General features: G+C 44.6%; 1 protein-coding gene across 6 annotated transcripts in view; it reads right to left on the minus strand.

Moving 5' to 3' along the window:
- The window catches only part of LOC126416026 (PSME3-interacting protein), a 112702-nt gene that overhangs the window by 35331 nt on the left and 54097 nt on the right, over nucleotides 1–23274 (minus strand). For 4 of the 6 annotated variants that reach the window (XR_007575397.1, XR_007575394.1, XR_007575396.1 and 1 more), the window contains exons 5-7: nucleotides 18944–19071; nucleotides 4681–5011; nucleotides 3928–4057 (exon numbers count right to left, since the gene is read on the minus strand). Coding sequence is in view for 2 of the 6 variants with exons in the window: in XM_050083477.1 (XP_049939434.1) it covers nucleotides 3994–4057; nucleotides 4681–5011; nucleotides 18944–19071 (523 nt within the window). In the remaining 4 variants the exon portion in view is untranslated. Of the gene's footprint in view, nucleotides 1–3340; nucleotides 4058–4680; nucleotides 5012–18943; nucleotides 19072–23274 lie in introns of those variants that run through there. The other 2 variants (XM_050083479.1, XM_050083477.1) reach the window with 2 other exon arrangements.

Consider the following 23274-nt stretch of genomic DNA (forward strand, 5'->3'; position numbering starts at 1 on the left):
TTCTTTCAGAATACTTTAGCCGTATCTGCTGGAAGAATCGATAGGGTACTCAAGAATAAAGGGGAAAAAGCCACCCCTCCTCGTGATGGTAGAGGTAAAGGTGAACCTGGTAATAAAACACCTCGCCACAAAGTTGATGTAGTAAAACGTTTCATAGAAAAATTCCTGGCGTATGAAAGCCATTATGCGTATCATAAAAATAACGGTAGAAAGTATTTAGGACCAGATTTAAATTTATCAGTCATGTATTCACTGTACTGTGCAGAGGAGCAAATGCCCGTTTCTCATTTTATTTTCCGCAAAATTTTTTACGAAAACTTCAATTTGTCATTTCATCCACCAGTGTCCGACTCTTGTCGAACATGTGATGCTTTGCAGGTAAAAATAACAGCTGCCGATAATGATAAGGAGAGGACGGAGTTAATTGCAGAACGTGAATTCCATCAGCAAAAAGCTGAGTATGCACGGGCAGGTTTACATAGTGATACATTGCTTAGCAAATCAGATGGTAACGTTACAGTGATAACATTTGATTTGATGAAAACTTTGCCTACACCGATCATCTCAACTGGAGTTTGCTATTACAAACGTCAGTTGTGGACATATTGCTTTGGCATCCACAATATGCACAATGATGATGTATACATGTTTCTGTGGCATGAATCCATTGCGTCGAGAGGGCCACAAGAAATTGGTTCTTGTTTGCTGTACTTCATACGCAATTTTGTCAGGACTGAAAAACTAATTATGTACTCTGATCAGTGCGGAGGCCAGAATAGAAACATAAAGGTTGCTGTACTGTGCCAATACATTGTCAACAGCTCAGAGTTCTCTGTGAAGGAAATAGACCATAAATTTTTAGTTAGCGGACACTCGTACCTGCCCTGTGATCAGGATTTTGGCTTAGTTCAGAAACGAAAAAAGTATTTTCCTAATATTTACCGTCCTAAACACTGGAATGATGTGGTAGTGAGTGCCAGAAAAAGGAATCCATTCAAGGTAATTAATATGAATGCGGAATGTTTCTTTTCAACAAAACAACTCGAAAGAAACATCACGAATCGAAAAATGTCTTCTGGCAATTGTAAAGTACAATGGTTGAACATACAGTGGCTGCGGTATGAAGCAACCAACAGATTCAAAATATTGTATAAATACTCGAACCAAAACCAAGAGCCATTTCAGGAAATTGATGTGGCCAAACGAACATCCACATGCATCAGCAATCTCGAACTGCTTTATCCTAATGGAAATGTAATTACAGAGGCAAAAAAGAAGGATCTGCTAAGTTTGCTTCCGTATGTACCTCCACTTCATCATGATTTCTACAAAACTTTACAAACGTCATCAAATGCTGTAGAAACATTGCCTGTGGATGATTTTGAAATGTAACACAATGCGTAACATTACAGAAACCAATGTAAAATGGTACATGTAATGTGTACAATGTATACTAGTAATGAATACTATTGTCACATGCATCAGCGTACTAACGGACCTGTCATTGAGAATGTTCAACTACTTGGAGCGAAAATGGACTAAGCCACAACAAAACTGCTAATATTCTACTATATAGTACTTTTGTAATTTATCTATGTCGAAATATTGTTCAATAAAACCACAGTTACATCATATGCATGTTACAAGGCTGCAATGTATCACAAACATACATTATTTGTGGGCCCGTATTATGAGACCTGTTTCCTCCATATTGACTTCTCCGGGGTTAGTCCGCTTGTGCTCTCAGTGCCTCAAATCTTCTGCAATTTTTTCTGTCATTCTTCACGATTTCATTTCAGCACATATTTCTTTCTTCATGTCATTCTATCTTCCATTTGTACAATTTATGTTCAAATTTTACAAAACAGAACCAGCTTTGCACACTACTTAAGGATTTTCCTCCTCTTTGTTTAACCAAGAATTCACAAGCTTTTCCTTGTCACTCAAAGCTATTGCAGTGCATGGTTTCCTTGGGCTAGGATGGTTTTCTTGCTTTGAATTCATATTGGCACAACTACAATCACACAAACCACAATTTCCAGAATCAACAGAGTTATTTCCCATTTTTCTGATGTTTTTGCAGTTAATATCAAAATGCCAACATCATTTGACTGAATTTTCATGAAATTACCCAACAAATTGTACATATGTTGGACTTGTGGAGAATTACATGATGTTTACTGCATCGAACATTATTCATACTTCACCTTTGTAAGATTACAGATTATACTAGGGGGCATAAATCAAGAAAACAATGAATGTTAATTCAGTTCTATCTCCACCATTAAAATGTACCAGTAATGTAAAAAGAACTGCTAACTATTATTGCTTACATCTACTTAAACATCCAGAGTCTGAAAACCATTGTGAAATGCATTGCAGAGGATACTTCCACTGTACCACATATAAATATGGTTTCTTCTTGTTCCATTAACATAATGACTGCAGGAAGAATTTACTTTTATTCTTGACTGCCTCAGTATGTGCTGTAATAGTCTAATCTTGTCTTCACAGTTTCTAAGACAGATACTGAACGAGTTGCAAATTCAAGAGAAAAATAACTGTCAACAATTGCAGCAGAGAAAAGACAAATGGAAACTGAAGTACACTTTACAGATTACAATCAAACTGTGTTCTGTTATCTGCTGCATCATCATGCAAAGCCATGTGCCAGATGTGTTTTGGATGAGCAGTCTGCTCCAGCTCTGGTGTTGGCAATTTTCAACAGTTTGAAAAAAAAAAAAAATAAAAAAAAAAAAAAAAATAAAATATATATATATATATATATATATATATATATATATATATATATATATATATATATATATATATATATATATATATATATATATATATGCACAGTGTCTTAGCAGCTGAAATTCTGACACTGTTTATTTGGTTGCATTCTTCCTGTGGAAAAAATTTCACGGCGAGTTTTGACATGTCAGATTGGACAATTTTCCCTTGTCACTGATCTGAAAAAATAACTGATGTCTCCATTATTAACTATTTGGATTTTCCTAAATGTATGCCCCAATCCAATTTCACATTTTTCCTTTGTTAATACAGACATCATCTACCTCTACAAACTTACATGGTCTATACACTACAGGACATTCTGGATTCCAGTTCCTATCTTGCCACTCCTCCTAACTCCCTCTTTTTGTTTCATGGGATTTTATTTAGGGATATGATAGGACTCAACACGTAATGCTCCATTTTAGCATAAAAATTTGACAGAAATATAGCATCCAATTAACTTATTTAAAATAATCTGCAAAACAAGTTGTTTTTTACTTTACATTTAATTTACATGAATGTGTGACAAATTTAGTGTGTATACTCAAAAATAAACTTATTGTACGTTTATATTTTTATTCAACTCTTTCTGGTGTATGAATGTACAAATGCTGTTTCCTGTCGTAAGGATTATGCATTACACTATTTATATCTTCTACACACATACAACAGATGACCTTAGGCAAAACAAATCTATCTACAAACTGAACTCAACCTCAAACATACATTTTTGGATGCAGTTATTTCATTTTCATACTGTTAAGACAAACATTCAGGTTACAGTTACAAAATATAGGAAATAAAGACAAACACAAAGAAACAACTTTAACATTAATCCTTGGTTGTAACAAAATCAACATAAGCCAAATGTGCCTGGGCAAGGATGTGTTAACTGGACATTAATGTTCACACGTGGCTTGGAGACATAACAAAGCAATTAAATGAGCATTGCAATATTTTAAAACATGGCAGTTTTACATTTTATGCATTTGTTTTTAGTATTTCAGTAACAATGAGTGGTTGGAATCAATTGCCTAAGACGTATCACGCATATTAGCATCTCAGTTTTTATTTCTACTCATACTGAAAGCACATAAAACAAAATACACACATTATTAAACAACTGACTTTCATATGTTCCATTACTACTGTTGATAGAAGCTGTGGAATGCTCCAGATTGGATCATGATGTCTTCATTCACTGAAATATTCATCATCTTCAATGCAGCTGCTATAACTACCTGGATCGACATCCTCACTGCAATCAGAACAACCATCAACTTTCAGCATCTTCCCACAAGTTGAAAGTTCTGTCCAGCAATTGAAAGAATACAGCACTTTATTTTTCTTGCAATGATTAGATATGCAAAACATATGGGTAAAAAGTAAGATAATGCAAAGAAGGGCAGGAGAATGAAATGTAAGCAACTGCCAAAATCAGAACGTTGTGCCATTCCACCCATCTGTTCTACAGCCAAAATGAATTTTCAATGCAAATTGTAAAAATATGTGGATATAAATTCCCAAAGCCCCCAGATCTAGACTACTTCAACAAATTATACATTGTTCAACATATGTGAAATTTTGAGGGGGGGAAATATCTGTCCCTTTAAAAATCACAGTTGAATGACCTGAAAGCACAGTTATGGATATTTTTACTAAAACTCTTTTTTGCACTATTGCAAGATATGTCATTCAATTAAGAAATGTCTCCTGTGACTATGAAAGAGTGGCTGGAAAACAAGCCTCACACAGAATTCCAGATAAAGGGTCAGTTCCCGAATGCACCAGCCAAAGACTCTAACATAGCAGAAACGCATAGGTGGAATGTGTAGGCAATCCTTTCGCAGAATGTTGTGATGACGAGCGCTGAGCGCTCACCTTCCCGATGCATCAGCAGCTTTGGCCTGTTGCTGTGCAGCCTTGCGTGCAGCTGCACCTCCGGCACCTGTAGCCAGCTTCCGACCTAGTAGGTCATAGCCTGATGATAGAGTCAGCTCCGCATCTGTGTCTGAACTCTGCTCGCTGTCACTTGAGTCAGGGTAAACACCTAAACCTGGTAAGATACCAATACAATGGAGACTACTGATGTTCTTGACAGAATTCTGTGAAGCAGGAGAGGTATTTTGTTCAGTCTCACGGCTGTTGAGTTCAGCATGATCTGAAGAGCTGCCACTGTCATCTTCTGTTTTACTCTGTTCATTGCTGTTTTCTGTAAAAAAGAGATAAAGACATGTTAAGGGTGATTATTATTTCAACAGGACAGCACATACATTTTTAAATAACCCTACAGTAGATGTCTTTATGCTGCCCTCCCAAAGGTATGATATTTACAATGAAGCTTGAAGGTAAGAACATTAATGTTATAATCTCTGACATTTCATTGGTAGTTTGTAAATGTTCAATACAGCAAGAACAACTCATAGCAACAGTAAAATCGAAACAACAGAGAGAGATGTAATGTAAGAGAGGAAAAAGGAATTCAAAAACGCATGACTTATCTTTCGCTCCTGTAGGCATGTATACACGTACCGCTTAGGTTTTTCTTACAGTGCTATGTCCACCTGAATGTGTCATGGGCTGCTGATCTCTCACTGCTGCAGATGAGCTACTCCCATATCTCAGTGAATAAAAAAGTTTCGAGTATTTAATACACAACATATCTGCCCCATTATTTGCAAAAACACCTTGTTTTGGTATCTTGATTCTTTTATGAAACATAAACGATTGCTATGATGACATAATTCACAATGGCAAGGATATGAATGGAACACCACACATGACCGTCCTTCAGATATTGAGATATCCTTCTGCTTTCAGTTTTAAATAACATTTAAATATCTTATCCGTATTTCATTCACTGCAATGCACAAGCCAAATTCAACCACACCTCTGCAAAATTGTTCAAATTTTGTGCAATGTTTTACTTAATTTGATGCACCACAGTAATTATGGCACATACTGAAAAGGAATTCAGTCCTTTATCAAGCAAAGATATCATACTGTAAGAAGTGCAAATATTTTTTGTCCACTTAAAACCTCATGATAAGTATTTCACAGAAGCCGGCACGTTCACATGGATGGAACAGGGTGCTTTCCAGCCAACTGTCCATCAGATATAAAACCCATTTACTCAAGAACAAAATGAAGAATCATTCTGCTCTCAATTTTAAATAAAATCACGATACATTACAGACATTCCATTCACTGCCATGTATGAGCTAAAATGAACCGTATGCAAAGTTCACACGCAGTTTTACTTAATTTTCTGCAGCAGAGTATGACAGATAAAGAAAAGAAATTCAGTTCTTTATTGAGTGAAGATATTATTTTGTAAGATATGCAAAAACCAATTTTTTTTTTCACCTAACATTTTTTTTGAAGAATTGGGTGATAAGTATTTCATTTCAGCTGGAATACTGTCTCTCAGCACAGGCACCAGCATTTGGCGAGCAGTACAACCATAACATAAGCTGCCTCAGCATGGAATGCAAAGAGCACATCTGTAGCAGTGACAGAGCTAAGAGAGACATTCTAGCTATTGGTTGGTTTGTGGGATTAAAGGGACCAGACTGCTACGGTCATCGGTCCCTTTTTCCAAAACTTAAAAACAACCACACAGAATAAAATTGAACAAGGAAAAGAAGACTGACGACACAGGACAAGAGAAACTTAGACAAAGACCAGACAAAAAGAATTAAAATCACACACAGTGTGACAGTGGTTGGTCGACCGTAGAGAAAGAAAGGAAAAGCCAACCACCGAGAAACATACTAAAAACTCAGTCTAAAACCGTAGGCCAAAAGCCAGACTCAACACAAAATAAAGATAAACACTTAGAGCAACTGATAAAAGCCCCCTGCCCGAATAAAACACAAAACTAAGCCTGCCATAGCAGAGTCATCAGTTAAAAGGGCAGGGAGCATATCAGGCAGCGCAAACGTCTGCCTGAGCACAGTTAAAAGTGGACAGGACAACAAAATGTTGATCACCGTCAAGGCCGCCCCACAACGACAAAGAGGCGGGACCTCACGACACAGTAAATAACTGTGCATCAGTCGGGTGTGGCCAATAAGGAGCTGACAAAGGACGACTGAGTCCCTGCGAATGGCTCGCATGGATGACTGCCACACAGCTGTCGTCTCCTTGACAGCATGGAGTTTATTAGGTGTGGTCAGATCGCGCCATTCAGTGTCCCAAAGCGAGAGAACTGTGCGGCGTAAGACTGCCCGCAAATCAGTCTTCGGGAGGCCTACCTCCAGAGTTGTTTCACTGGTGGCCTGTTTGGCCAGGCAGTCTACATGTTCATTGCCGGGTATCCCAACATGGCCCGGGGTCCACACAAAGACCACAGAGCGGCCGCATCAGGCAAGAGCATGGAAGGACTCCTGGACAGCCATGACCAGATGAGAGCGAGTGAAACACGGGTCGATAGCTCGTAAACTGCTCAGGGAGTCGCTACAGACAACGAAGGACTCACCTGAGCAGGAGCGGATATACTCTAGGGCACGAAAGATGGCGACCAGCTCAGCAGTGAAACGCTGCAGCCAGCTGGCGATGAATGTTGTTCATAGTGGTCCCCTAGAGTCAGAGCATAACCAACACGACCAGCAGCCATCGAACCGTCCGTGTAAACAACGCCAGAGCCCTGATATGTGCCAAGGATGGAATAAATGCGGCGGCAGAAGGCCTCCGGAGGGACTGAGTCCTTCGGGCCCGTTGCCAATTCGAGCCGAAGGAAAGGGCGGAGCACACACCACGGGGGTGTACGCAGAGGGGCCCGGAAAGAAGGTGGAAGAGGGAAAACCCCAAGCCGGGAGAGAAGCTCTCTGACGCGGACCGCGATCGTACAACCCGACCAGGGCCGAAGTTCTGGGAGAAGGACGACTGACTGTGGGAACAGAAGATGATAATTAGGATGCCCAGGCAAGCTACAAACACGCGTAGCATAAGCGGCCAGTAAATGTTGGTGCCGTAACTGCAGTGGAGGGACAACTGCCTCCACAAGTATGCTGTCCACAGGGCTGGTCCGGAAAGCACCAGTGGCAAGTCAGATACCACTGTGAAGGATTGGGTCCAGCATTCGCAACGCAGATGGGGATGCTGAACCATAAGTCAGGCTCCCATAATCCAGATGGGACTGGATTAATGCCAGTAGAGCCGTAAGAGGGTAGTCCGGTCGGCGCCCCAGCTGGTGTGGCTCAAGCACTGCAGAGCATTAAAATGCCGCCAACACATCTGTTTAAGCTGCCGAATATGTGGGAGCCGAGTCAACCGGGCATCAAAAACCACACCCAAAAAACGGTATGTCTCCACCACAGCAAGAAGTTCGCCGGCAAGATAAAGCCGCGGCTCACAGTGAACTGTTCGTCACCGGCAGAAATGAATAACGCACGTCTTAGCAGCCAAGAACTGGAAGCCATGTGCTACAGCCAAAGACTGCGCCTTGCGGATAGCTCCCTGCAGCTGAAGTTCAGCTGCTGCAATGCCAATGGAGCTATAGTAGAGGCAGAAGTCGTCAGCATACAGGGAAGCTGAGACAGACGTTCCCACCGCACAGCGAGCCTGTTAATTGCAATTAAAAACGGGCAGACACTTAGGACAGATCCCTGTGGTACCCTGCTCTCCTGAACTCGGGAGGAACTATGGGAGGCCGCGACTTGCACGTGGAAGGTACGATGCGAAAGAAAATTTCGTAGGAAAATCGGCAGTGGACCCCGAACACCCCAAACATGAATCGTAGAGAGGATGTGGTGGCGCCATGTCGTATCGTACACTTTCCGCATGTCGAAAAAGACAGCGACGAGGTGCTGATGGCGGGCAAAGGCCATACGGATTGCTGACTCCAGGCTCACCAGATTGTTGGCGGCAGAGCGGCCGTTACGGAAAACACCCTGAGACGGAGCCAGAAGGCCCAGAGACTCGAGTACCCAACTCAACCGCCGGCTCACCATGCGTTCGAGCAACTTGCAAAGAATGTTGGTGAGGCTAATGGGGCAGTAGTTGTCCACCTCCAATGGGTTCTTGCCTGGTTTCAAAACGGGGATAATAATGCTTTCCTGCCATTGTGACAGAAACTCACCCTCGACCCAAATACGGTTGTAAAGGTCGAGGAGGCATCGCTGGCAGTCCACGGAGAGGTGTTTCAGCATCTGACAGTGGATGCAATCTGGCCCGGGAGCTGTATCAGGGCATGCGGCATGGGCACTGTGGAATTCCCACTCAGTGAATGGGACATTGTAGGATTCAGGATGGCGTGTATGAAATGAAAGGCTCTGATGTTCCAACCGCTCTTTAATGGAGCGGAAAGCCAGTGGGTAATTCACAGATGCGGAACTGAGAGCAAAATGGTCTGCTAAGCGGTTGACAATTATGTCGGAGTCAGTACAAATTGCCCCATTCAGTGACAGTGCAGGGACGCTGACAGGGGTCCGATAGCCATAGAGGCGTCTAATCTTGGCCCAGACCTGCTTGTGTTGGCGAATGATGCGGCGGGCCCGTGCACGGATCCGTTTAAAGGCGACGAGGTTTACTAAAGATGGATGCCGCTTGTGACACTGGAGCGCCTGCCGGCGATCTTTAATCGTCTCAGCGATCTCAGGCGACCACCAAGGCACAGTCCTCCGCCGAGGGGACCCAGAAGAATGGGGAATGGCAAATTCTGCGGCAGTAACGATGCCGGTTGGTGACCGAGTGAACCACCGCATCAATGGTTTCATTAGAAACAGGCGCAACAGCGCCCGTGGATGAGAACATGTCCCAGTCAGCCTTATTCATAGCCCATCTGCAGGTGTGCTCAGAAGAGTGACGCTGTGGCAGTGACAGAAAGATTGGAAAGTGGTCACTACCACAAGGTCGTCATGCACTCTCCATTGGACAGACGGTAAGAGGCTAGGGCTGTAGATCGAAAGGTCAATGGTGGAGTATAGGCCATGCGGCACACTGAAATGTGTGAATGCACCATCATTTAAAATGGAAAGGTCGGGCTGTGTCAATACATGCTCAACAGTGGCGCCTTGACCTGCTGCCACTGACCCACCCCACAGAGGGTTATGGGCGTTGAAGTCGCCCAGTAACAAGAAAGGTGGCGGCAACTGGGCTATCAGCGCAGCGAGGACATGCTGTGGGACATCACCATCCGGTGGAAGATGCAGACTGCAGACAGTAACAGCCTGTAGCGTCCACACCCGAACAGTGACAGCCTCTAAAGGTGTTTGTAGAGGGACAGACTAGCTGTGAAGAGAGTGAAGGACATAGATGCAGACGCCACCAGATACCCTTTCATAAGCTGCCTGGTTCTTATAATAACCCCGATAGCCACGGAGGGCGGGGGTTCGCATCGCTGGAAACCAAGTTTCCCGAAGAGCAATGCAGAAGAAAGGGTGAAGGTTGATAAGTTGTCGGAGCTCAGCTAGATGGTGGAAGAAACTGCTGCAGTTCCACTGGAGGATGATATTGTCCATGGCTGAAAAAGGCGTGAAGGGACTGGGAAGGCAGTTTACTCCGCTTGTTCACTAGCTGCCACCAATTCAGTACCCACGTGAGTGACATCCATGGCGTCTGAGGGACTGGTGAGATCCAGGTCTTCAGCAGACGCCAGAATCTCGACCTCGTCATCAGACACTGAGCTTCTAGGAAGCGGTGGGACGGGTGCCACCGCAATGTCGGGATTCTTGGCAACCTTTTTTCTTTTTCTGTTCTCTTGCTGTGCCTTTGGTGGTTCAGGTTGGGAGGGCTTCCCTGGGTCAGTCTCAGGGACGGACGACGACCATGAGCCTCTACGACTAGTGACCAGTGGTTGTTTCAGCCACATGCGGGTATCCGTGTTTCTGCTGGTCTGAACTTGCAAAGGGAGATCCCCAAGGGACCCCTTCCTGGCGAGAGGAGCCGAAGAAGTCTTATGCTTCTCCGGCTGAGGGGAAACTGATGTCCCCGATGGTTGGGCGGGTGTTGCTTCTGAAGTAGATGGAGCAGGAGCAACAGGGAGTGAAGTGCCCCCCCCCCCCCCCCCCCCCCCACCACCATCAAGAGGGCAGGTGTGGTCCTCTGGCTCTGAGAGCTGACGGTGTGTGGTGCAGCGATGGAAACTGTAGCAGGAGTGACAGTGGTGGCATAAGAGGACTCCACATTGCAAAAGAGGTCAAAATGAACTTGGAACCATTAAAATGGGAAGCCCTACCCCGTATTCTGCCGTATTCTCCAGACATTGCTCCCTCTGACTATCACCTGTTTAGATCAATGGTGCATGGCCTGGCTGGCCAACACTTCTGATCTCATGAAGAAGTGGATCGCTTCAAAAGATGCACAATTTTTTCGACACGGGATTTGTTCACTGCCCGAAGGATGGGAGAAAGTAGTGGCCAGTGATGGAAAATACTTTGAATGATACATATGTAACCAATTTGTTTCACTAAAGCCTCAAATGTTGGGGAAAAAAGGCGGAAGCAAAGTTGTACACCTTATAATAAACAATAGTAACTGATGGTCTAGTAAACAATTAATCACAAAATCTCATTGGAACATGAAGAGGAGCTCAATAAATTTCGCTAACAGTGGTACCAGCTTCACAGATAATATGACAGTATTAAAGTGAAGATGATGATGATGATGATGATGATTATTATTATTATTAGTGTTGTAGGGCGCACAACAACAAGGTTATCAGTGCCCGTTCCCAAAAGTTCAATTCAGAGCCGAATTGTGAGAGAATTGGTATTGTTCAAATTGCAAGATTGAACACAGCACATCAAAACAGGGAGATAAAACTAAAAATAAAATAGCAGTACAAACAGGTAAAAATAATTAACGGTGGCTGAGTGACCACTTACAAATAATGGGTGACCAAACCACTGGACAGCACATTAAGACTTCAATCCCAATATTTTGGGAAGAAGGCCAGACATCACACAAAAACATAAAACTTTAGCAACACTCGCCTCATTATTAGTTAAAAGAGAGGGTAGGTCTGGTGGGAAACTGAAATCTTCCCTCAAACCCGCATATAAAACACACTCAGTTAAAATATGTCGTATCGACAGCTGTGTCCCACATGTCTGACACGTTGGTGGCTCCTCACAACGTAACAGAAAACCATGTGTTAACGGACAATGTCCTATTCTAAGCCGTGTAAGGGCTACTTCCTCAGAGCGTCGTTGTCGGAAGGAGGTGAGCCACGGTCGGACAGAATCATTCACCGCTCGCAACTTATTATCCCTCACTTCCAGCCACTGAGCCTCCCACCAACGCATGACCTTCCAAGTCACGAAAGACGTAATGGCCTGCAGGGGAACGGAACAGCGAGCAGGAGGTGGGATGGAGCAAGCCTCCTTGGCAGCTGCATCTGCAAGTTCATTTCCAGGAGACCCTATGTGCCCTGGAACCCAGCAGAAAATTACATCCTTACCCTGCTGTTGCAAGAGCAGGAGTGCGTCCTGCATCTCTTGCACCACCCGATCTGCTGGGTACATCTGTTCAAGAGCGTGTAGAGCACTTTGGGAATCGGAGCAGATGATGAATTTCGTGCCACGATGTCGGCGCATATGCACTAATGCTTGCAGAACGGCAAACAGTTCTGCATAGAAAACTGAGAACTGCTCTGGGAGTTCTATCCGATGGACAGTATCGGGAAACACAGCAGAGCAGCCCATAAAATCCCCCCGTTTAGACCCATCCGTGTAAACAGTAATAAAATCGGAATGGCGTTCGAAAATCTCAGTAAGTTTAATTTTAAAAAGGTGGTCCGGGGTACAAGACTTCCTGTAAGCAGCCAGATCAAGAAGTAATCTTGGCCTTTGTAGTCGCCAGGGAGATCCCCTACTCCATCCCTGGTGGAGGACCTTAATGCCCTCCAGGTGTACTGACTCGAGACGTGCCAGTGCCGGCTGGGAAAAAGTGTCGGACGCCAATGAAAGAGGAGTGGACTTGGCCCTGTACGCGTGCCGTACCACGAGGAGAAGACGCCGAATGGACAGCGGAGGCTCTCCCGCCTCGACACACAGACTAGCAACTGGACTCGTGCGATAAGCCCCCGTTGAAAGCCGAATACCCTAATGGTGAATCACATTCAACATTTTGAGGTAGGAAGGTCTTGCAGAGCCATAAGCTTGACATCCGTATTCCAGTCGAGGTCGCACAAAGGCCTTATAAAGTTGGAGCAGACGTGCCCTGTCAGCGCCCCAGGATCTATGACTGACGCATTTAAGGACGTTTAAAGCCTTGAAACAGCGGACTTTTAGATCCTTTAAGTGTGGCAACCATGTGAGCTTCTCATCAAAAATAAGCCCAAGATATTTCACTTTTTCTATAAAGGGGAGAACAGTGTCTCCTAGTTTTAAAACAGGGAGATTAAAAAGAGAACGGGAATGGTTAAAATCTACACAAACGGTCTTCTCCAAAGAGAATTTAAAGCCCGTGGTCTTAGACCATTCCTCCAATCGCACGAGTGTCAGCTGTAATTGGCGTGTAGCAGCTGTGAGGGAGGAAGACGCACAGAAAATGGAGAAATCGTCCACAAACAAGGAGCACTGCACGGGCCGTCGTACTGTGGACGCAATACTATTGATGGCAATTGCGAAAACTGTCACACTGAGGACACTTCCTTGAGGGACACCGTTCTCCTGCTTAAAACGGTCAGACAGGACATTCCCAACCTTATACTTAAAATACCTGTCCGACAGAAAGGATCTGATGAGTGTGGGTAAACGCCCACGGAAACCCCACTCATAAAGCTGCCGCAAAATGGTATGCCTCCAGGTAGTATCGTACGCCTTCTCCAGGTCAAAGAAAACCCCGATAAGGTGTTGCTTACGTAGGAAAGCATCTTGTATCGCTGTTTCGAGTAGGATCAGGTTATCTAGGGTGGAATGATACCTCCTGAACCCACACTGGCAGCAGGTAAGTAAGGATCTGGATTCGAGAACCCACACCAGGCGCCTATTGACCATACGCTCAAATGTCTTTCCGACGCAGCTCGTGAGACTAATGCTACGGTAGCTACTGGGTTCAGTCTGATCCTTCCCTGGTTTTAAAAGGGGAATTAAAATCGATTCTTTCCACGAACTAGGAAAGTCGCCTGTCTTCCAAATTTCATTAAAAAGTTGAAGGAGGACTTCCTTTGACCGCAGATCCAACTGCTGCAGCATGCTATACGATATCAGGTCTGGACCAGGTGCAGTATCCCGAGATACGGACAGTGCAGAGTCCAACTCCCACAAAGAGAAAGGCTGGTTGTATTCCTCAGCGTTCTTTGAACGGAAATCAAAACCAGCCCTCTCCTGTGTACCCCGATAGCGCAGAAATTCTGTGTCCTGGCTAGAATCGGCCGTAATAGTTTGAAAAGATTCTGCCAACGCCCGGGCGATGTCTCTTGGAGATGTTAGGAGACACCCCCGCTCACGTATAGCTGCTATTGGCGGTCGAGAGTATCGCCTTGAGATCCTCTTAATGGCTTCCCATACTTTGCTGGAAGATGTGGACCTATTGATGGAGTTCAGGAACTCACGCCAAGACCTCCGTTTACTCTCCCTAACGATTTGTCTCGCCCACGCCCGTGCTATTCGGAAAGTTGTCAGATGTGCAGCAGTGGGGCACCGATGGAATCTTCTCAAAGCCGCCCGTCTGTCTCTGATGGCGGTACGACAGTCGTCATTCCACCAAGGGACAGGCTGCCTCACAGGTGTTCCCTTTGACTTTGGTATGGATACATCAGCGCCACGGTGCATCACCGCCGTAATGTGATCCACCCAATCCTGCACGCCTTCACACTGTTCAAAAACAGCCAACTGCCGGTAGAGCGTCCAGTTTCCCTTCCGGAACAACCATTTTGGCGGCTGTGCGACACGACCCATTTCAACTGGCAGATGGAGCCAGATAGGATAATGGTCGCTGCCATGAAGGTCGTCGTCTACGACCCACTGAGCAATGTCCGCAAGCACAGGCGAACAAATAGAGAGGTCTATGGCAGAAGACGAACCTGAAGCGGTGCTAAAATGCGTGGCCTGACCTGTGTTCAGCAGTATGATGTCTGAAGTCCTGATCAACTGCTCAATCATCTGGCCTCTGGGGCAGGTTTTGTTGGAACCCCATAATGCATTATGAGCATTAAAGTCTCCTAAAATGAGAAAGGGACGGGGTAGCTGATCAATGAGCCGTGCGAGGGCTTCACTGTCAATGAGCTCAGCGGGTGGTAAATACAAGGAGCACACTGTGACATTAACCTGGGCCAGGATCCGAGCTGCAACCGCTTGTAGCGTTGTGGTTAAGGTCACAGGTGAGGAGTGGAATGTGTCCTTAATGAACACTGCCACCCCACCCTGAGCCCTATTACCAGTCAGGTCGTCTTTCCTGTACATGTGATATCCTGTAAGTACAGGCGTGTCAGTCTCTTTAAAATGTGTCTCTTGCAAAGAGATGCAAAAGGGGTTTTCCTGTACTAACAGCCGCAATTCTGCAAAGCGAGGTCTGACTCCATTCAGATTCCACTGAAGTATGGGTGCCATATCAGCGTTTCGGTTTAGATTTCCCCCTGTCTTTGCGCCGCGCTGGTGAGGCACTTGTAGAGCGAGTGGCAGCAGAGGGGCTGCCAGGTTCTGGGGAAGAGGTATCAAAATCCGTGACGATTTCCTCCTCATCAGTCAGGGATGCCATGACGACATCCGATGGTGCCTTTGGCAGGTTTGACGTCAAACGCCGTGCCCCTTTCCCTGGTCCCGTTTTCTTTGTGGAAGTCGGGGATGGGGGAAGTGGAGAGGCACTCTGTTTCTGGAGGGCCTTCGAAGGCTTCACTGTAGCTTTCTCTGCAATAGCGGTCGGTGCAGGCGGAGCAGCCTGAATAGCTAGATCGTTATTGGGAGCGCTCTGGCAGGTACAAACGCAGGTACAGGTATTGGTGGAGGATACTGCTACGCTGGACATGGTCTGCGTCGAAGCGTCTACTTGCGACGCACGGTTGTGCACCAAGGAGGCATAGGATGTGGCAAAGACAGGGGGTTTTGTAGCCCTATACTCTTTTTTGGTTTCCACATAAGGTAGCCTCTTTGTCACCTTGATCTCCTGAATTTTTCGTTCTTCCGCAAAGACGGGGCAGTCTCTGCTCCAGACGGGATGGCTCCCAGAGCAGTTGATACACAGCGCTGGAGATGTGCAGTTGGTCCCAGCTTCATGAGCTGCCTTGCCCATATACCGCAGGTTGGTTCACCCCCACAACTCAGTGTCGTATGGCCAAATCGCTGACATTTGAAACAGCGCATAGGGTTAGGTATATAAGGCCGAACCCTAAGTCGGAGGAAACCAGCCAGAACATATTCAGGTAAGACAGGCGAATTGAAAGTCACAATCAAGGTGGCAGATTTCTCAATAACTCCATTATTCCTACGTGTCCTTTGTTCCACGTCTACAATCCCCTGTGTTGCCCATTCTTGCTTCGGCTCGCCGACATCGATATCCATTAAATCACGGCAGGTGACAACGCCTTTACCGGAGTTGAGGGAATTGTGCAACTCGACAGTAATATCATACTCGCCTAACTTGGTTGACTTTTGAAGCAGCTCCACTTGCTTTGCCCTAGTAGTCTCAACTAACAGGGTACCATTCCTCAGGCGTTTGATAGATTTCAGTGTACCTGCGAGTCCTTCTAAACCTTTATGTATGTAGAAAGGAGACACTTTTTCAAATTAGCCCTCCTTCCTCTTAATCGCGATGAAAACATTGTCATTGACGACTCCAGGAGCCCTGTTACTCTTTTCCATCTGCATATCTGGAGGACTAGCCTCCCTCATGCGCTTGACCGATTGCGAAGTTGGTGAAGGGAAATACGTGGTTGCCATGTACGCCCCAGGAGCAGCTAGGGAACGAAACGTCAGCCCAGACAGAGCCCCGCATGCCTGGGTAAGCCTTATACAACTGAGGTGCGGCAGGTTCCTCAGAGGTCGCCTGCTAGCGACTGTTCCACCTCAACAGCCATGCATCTTATCGGCGCGCAGCACACCTTAAGATTGAAGGTTTTTTTATAGAGGTATGTACCATCCTCGCGATCCAGGCAATCAAGCCTAGATCCCCGGTCCCTGCGACACACGACGTTCCACCGTTGCGCCACACAGTGGTCACTGAAGCATGCCCAGAGCTTACGGTGTCAGAGGACTGGCGGCGCACACCAGTCCACAGCTCGGGGACCCCGGGTTCGCCAAGCCCGTATCCAGCAAATAAATGCTGAGTCCCCTGAGGGGTTAAAGTGAAGAGAACTCTACAATTAATGCAAGAGATACATAGAAGTGGGGGAGGAAAGCACTTCTTAAGAGTAAAATAGGAATCATGACACTTAACCTTCTTTTATGTTAAATGACTTAGATACAATTTTGTCAAATCAAGATGTGATTGGAGACTGTGGCTGTTATGTGAAACAAATTCTTGATGGTGTGCAGTAATAACTAGCCACAAATTGCTTTTAAGTTACTTTATTAAAAAAATACCGTATTACTGGTTCACGCTTTTGTAAAGTTACATTGGTTGTACGAGAGCCCTCTTTTTTTAATTGTACCAATTTGAAACCAGTAACAATACTTTTTGAATAAAGTAACCTAAATAAATAAATTTTGCATTAAACTCAAGAAACCATTACAGTCACACACCAAGTGATGCAGGGAGCATGGTGATGAGTGCTTAAGCTGTACTTGGTGTTACAAAATAGTTCACATGGTTTAAAAATGGCCAGACAGAAGTTAAAGATGAACCTTGTTCAGGACACCCTTTGACATCTACCGATGACGCTCATTCAGGAATGTCAACAAAATTGTGCATGCCAATCAAAGAATGACTGTCCGAGAGCCTGCAGACAAATATAACATTTCAGATGGATCATGTCATGAAATCCTGGCACAGCATCTTGGAATGCATCATGTTGCCGCCAAGTTCATCTCACGGCTCATAAGTCAAGACCAGAAAGATCTTCACCTCGCAATCTGTGAAGAGACTTTCAATCACGCAAATGAGAACGAGATGTTGCTTATGAGAATCATAACTGGTGAGTCTACAGTTATGATGTTGAGACCAAGGTTCCATCTTCACAAAGGCTCTCCAATATCAAATGAAGTTTGTCAAGTCAGGTCAATTGTCAAAGCCATGCTGATAGTTTTCTTTGACTCTGAAGGATTGGTTCATCATAAATTCATGCCACAGGGATACACTGTTAATCGATGGAACTATTGGGACGTGCTGTAACGCCTTTGAGAAAATGTGAGAGGGATACGGTCTGAAATGTGGCAAGCAAATTCATGGCTCTTGCATCATGACAACCCACCTGAACATTCATCCCTGTTGATGTTTGACTATTGCACGAAAAACCAAATCACTGCACTGCCACATCTTCCGTGCTCTCCAGACCTGGCCCCTGTGGACTATTTTTTACTTCCAAAGTTGAAAATCCCATTGAAAGGATGAAGATTTGCAACAATAGACAGATAAAACAAAATTTGCAGACAGTGCTTCACGCGATCCAGCAAGAGATGTATCAAGACTGCTTCCGTAAGTAGACATGGCATTGGGAGCAGCGTATCAGTTGTGGAGGACAGATTGTTGAAGGAGACCATGAACAATAAGTAAAAGATCAGCGTAGAAAAATGGTGTGGACAAAGTTCGGGATCATTCTGCAGCGGAGTGTGTGCTGTTTTGAAAATTCATGGAAAATTAAAACTGCTTTGAACCAGGGCTCACCCTACACGAGCAATTCTATTATCAACTGAGCTATCCACATGAGTTACTGTTGGCCCCTCACAGCTGTAATTTTGCCAGTACCTTTCTCCTACTTTCCAAACTTCATGGAATAGCTCCTGTGACATTAGGAAAGTAGGAGAGAGGTATTGGCAAAAATAAAGCTATGAGGGCCAGTATTAAGTTGTGCCTGGATAGCTTAGTCAATAATAGAACTGCCTGCACAAGGCAAGGTTCTGGGTTAGAGCCCCAGTCTGACACACAGTTTTAATGTGCTAGGGAGTTCCTATGACTGCAACCAATATTTCCACTTAGGAATTTACACATATACCACACACTCAAATTAATCCTGATACAACATTATAATTACAATATCCTAAGCCACAAAAAAGTCTAAGTAATCTCAAAAAGTTTCTGGCTTGCATCAAAAAGCGGTGCTCACCTAAAGGTCTCTTTTTTGGCTGAGAGTTGCTTCCATCCACAACAGCTGTAGTGGAGGATGATGAAGGGGATGGTGCTCGGCGCTTCCTGACTGCTCCAGTTAGCAAACGTGCCTGAGAACTGCGACTGCTGCAACATGAAAAATGGGCCTAATATGAAACAGAATAATAGTTGTGTTTGACTGATTTATGAAAATGGCTGATATTCACCATGGTAAAACTTCACAAACAGTAAAGAACAACCTACAAATGGAAGCATCAAGTTTATTAACAGAAACTAATAATTTTTTTGTGATTGTAAAATAATTGAGTATAATACAGTGGTGATGACCTGGTTACCTATATTTCAATTTTGCTGTGCAAGATAATAAGTTAACAGCAAGGATACCGAATTATTAAGCTCAAAACAACACACACATACAGCAAACTGCAAGCAATGACACACTAGCCCAGTCACTTTATTTGGAAGTAATGCAGTAAAATTTTTGGGACACAGTACTGAACTGAGTGTACGCTGAATATTTTGATAGTATGATTTTTCACATGTATAAGTGCTATATATACATGCATACTCTGCAAACCAGGTGCTTGGCAAAGGGTACGCCCCATTGTACCAGCTATTTGGGTTTCTTACCCTTCCATTCATGTATGGAGAATTGGAAGAATGATTGATTGAATGTCTCTGTGCAATCAATAATTACTCTAATCTTATCCTCACAATCCCTATGTGAGTGATACATAGGGGATTGTAGTATATTCCTATAATCATCATTTAAAGCTGGCTCTTCCTAGGTATGGTTTAGGTCTACCTTTAAGAGTCTTCCAGTTCAGATCCTTCAGTATTTTTGTGACACTCTCCCATGGATCAAACAAACCTGTTACCATTCATTCTGCCCTTTTGTGTATATGTTCAATATCCCCTGTTAGTCCTATTTGGTACACACTTGAGCAACATTCTAGAACAGGTCACATGAGTGATTTGCAAGCAGTCTCCTTTACAGACTGACTGTACTTCCCCAGTAGTCTACCAATAAACTTAGATCTACCACCAGCTTTACCCACAACTAAGGCTAAGTGATCATTACATTTCATATTCCTACAAAGTGTTACACTCTCATATTTATATTGGTTCTGTATGTGAAGTGTTTCATTTTTGTTTCTTTAAGCACGTCAATTGGATTCATATAACCAGTCTTGTTCGCCAAGCCTGTCGTGAATCTGTTTGAATGAGTTTCGTTGATTTTTTAACAGAACTGATTTCCATAAAATTGAATTACTATTTGCTTATTTAATAGAGAAGTCTGAAAGAGGGTGAATTCATTGTACTGGGACAAATTTTTTTGCAACACTACATTTCCACTGTTGTTGCAGGAAACTTCTGAGAGATGTCATTTAGTATAACACGATATGTGCACCTGCTACAAGAGTTGAACTTTTAAAATATACCTACACAACATATACTCAAGTTGCATTTTTCTTCACTTCATTCACACATCCATATAGCCACTATTCTATGAAGCTAGTAAAAGCTGTAGTAAGAGGTTCATAAGAAAACAGAATTTGGATAAGCAGAAGGAAAATGAAACCATTAGCTCTGCTTCAGCCCCCAACTGTTGCATCAGCTCAAGTGGTTATGTTACTTGGAGTGGCAACGAAGGAGTAACTCAAGTATATTCACAATACAGAACTGTATACTGTAATTTAGGAGCACGATTAACACCTGTTCGATGAGGTTTCGGCTTTGCAGCTGGATCATGTTGACTTCTTGACACAAAATTTCAGCTAGCAATTGTCCAGCCATCTTCCAGTAAGTGTCCATCACTAGAGACTGCAAGTTCCGGCACCAGCTTTATAGCAAAATACTAGCGTAGAAACGCTTTGGCATTGGCGACTGTCACAGGAGCGTCCTCTGTCGAAATGCATGCTTGGTTTCCGACATCGCCTTGGATTCTAGCTGTCATCAACAGATGCGGAGGGGGGGGGGGGGGGGGGGGGGGAGGGGGGGCCTTCTCCGGCTTAGAAGTGGTTGGGGGGGGGGGGGTGCTGCTCCTGAGGTAGGTGGTGTGAGAGCAACAAGGAAGTGCCCCCCACCATCAAGGGGGCAGGTGTGGTCCTTCGGCTCTGAGAGCTGACTGTATGTGATCCAGCTGATGGAGCCGTAACAGGAGTGACAGTGGCGGCATAACATGATGTCATGCGCACGGGATGAAGTCGTTCAAATTTCCGCTTAGCCTCAGTATAGGTCAGTCGATCCAGGGTCTTGTATTCCATTATTTTCCATTCTTTTTGTAGAATCTTACAGTCCGGCGAGAAAGGGGGATGGTGCTCTCCACAGTTGACACAGATGGGAGGCAGGGCACATGGAGTATCAGGATGGGATGGTCGACCACAATCACAACATATGAGGCTGGAAGCACAGTGGGAAGACATATGGGCGAACTTCCATCACTTGAAGCACCGCAATGGGGGAGGGATATATGGCTTGACATAACAGCGGTACACCATCACCTTGACCTTCTCAGATAATGTGTCACCCTCGAAGGCCAAGATGATGGCTTCGGTGGCAACCTGATTATCCCTCGGACCCCGGTGGACGCGCTGGACGAAATGGACACCTCGTTGCTCTAAGTTGGCGTGTAGCTCGTCAACTGACTGTAAAAGAAGATCTCTGTGGAAGACAATGCCCTGGGCCATATTTAAGCTTTTATGGGGCGTGATAGTAACAGAAACATCCCCCAGCTTCTTACAAGCGATTAAGGCCTGTGACTGGGCAGAGGATGCTGTTTTTATCATGACTGACCCAGACCGCATTTTTGACAAGCCCTCCACCTCCCTGAACTTGTCCTCTAAATGGTCTACAAAGAACTGATTCTTCATGGACACAAAGGATTCCCCATCAGCTCTTGTACAGACTAGATACTGGGGCGAATACATTTCATTTCACTGTCATTCATAGCCTTTCGTTCCTCCCATGGTGTGGCCAGGGAGGGGAATGATTTGGGTCATACACATTAGCCTTAAAGTGAGCTTTTGAGCGCTTAGAGACTGCTGGTGGCTGGCCACCAGCAAGAGAAGATGTGCCACACTTCATTGCGTGTCATCCACACTGATGCCACCTACTCCGACCAACGGCCCTCGCCACGGGTGCCACCCAGCCACAGCAAAGGCCACCTGGCATGATGGCCATTGCCGGGAGTCCTGATGCCCCATTGAGATGGGCATCTACTCCTTGGCATACATGGGGAGTTAATGGTGCAGGCATCAGTAGAGTGATCCCTGTGTTGTCAGGGGGCTACAACCAACAGGGTACATGGCGGTACCACCACAATGGACTGGCTACCGTGCTGGATCTTAGGTGCAAAAATGCCCAAGGTCGTCGTTGCAGCAAAAAGTAACACTGCACAGTGCAGCGCGGTAATCACACCCAGGGACGTATCCTCACCCAAGAGATGGAAAACGAGCAGGACAGCATTCCAACTACGAGAAAGCTGGCTAAAGATCTCAATGCACGATGGATACAGTGCACCATGAAGGCACCCTTCCCCAATTGGCTCGCTCTTCGGAAGAATTTAGAAAGATGGAGGTCAAACCCTAGAGGGGACCATCATATAAGGCTGAAACTTTGGAGATTCCTTTTAGTCGCATCTTACGACAGGCAGGAATACCGCGGGCCTATTCTTACCCCCAGACCTGCAGGGGGGCATTGTAGTTATGAACACAGTAACGGAACAGATGAGGATTGAAAGGCAGTGTGGAGTCAATACAAACCTGTTATGAAACACAAGTTTTGTTTCTCTATAACAATGAAAAGTGTACTGATGCTTTCTTTTACTTGATCAATAAGAATTAGAAGAAACATATGCACAGTAATCATACGACTAAATGACAGCTGTGCAATTTGTTTCTATCTGTCCTTCCCTTACCCATTTTTTCACCAAAATTAACAACTTTTTCCCCATCTAAACTTCCTGCATTACAGATTTACCTGAGTAGAAGACGAAGATTTTGCCCAGTATCATAATTTAAAAAACACAGGTTGGTCTTACATTTTAAGATTAAACTATTTCTGCTGAGATCAATGTTTTTATATAGTGTGACATAAGTATAGGGGTCGCCCTTACATTTACAGAAGATGCTTTTCAACTGAGTGCATGTGCAGATTTGATTTGAAGAATTTGGAAGGGTTGGAGGGGGAACAGTGACAGCCTGGCAGAGCATTAGGGCAAATGTGAGGGCCAATCTTGGCTTTTATCAACATCTATTATGTTTAAACTGCAGTTTGCCTGGATATATCTGCAGACAGAATTGAAATCATTTTAAAATTGGACAAAGA

Source organism: Schistocerca serialis, chromosome 8, assembly GCF_023864345.2.
Source record: "Schistocerca serialis cubense isolate TAMUIC-IGC-003099 chromosome 8, iqSchSeri2.2, whole genome shotgun sequence".
Lineage (NCBI taxonomy): Eukaryota > Metazoa > Arthropoda > Insecta > Orthoptera > Acrididae > Schistocerca > Schistocerca serialis.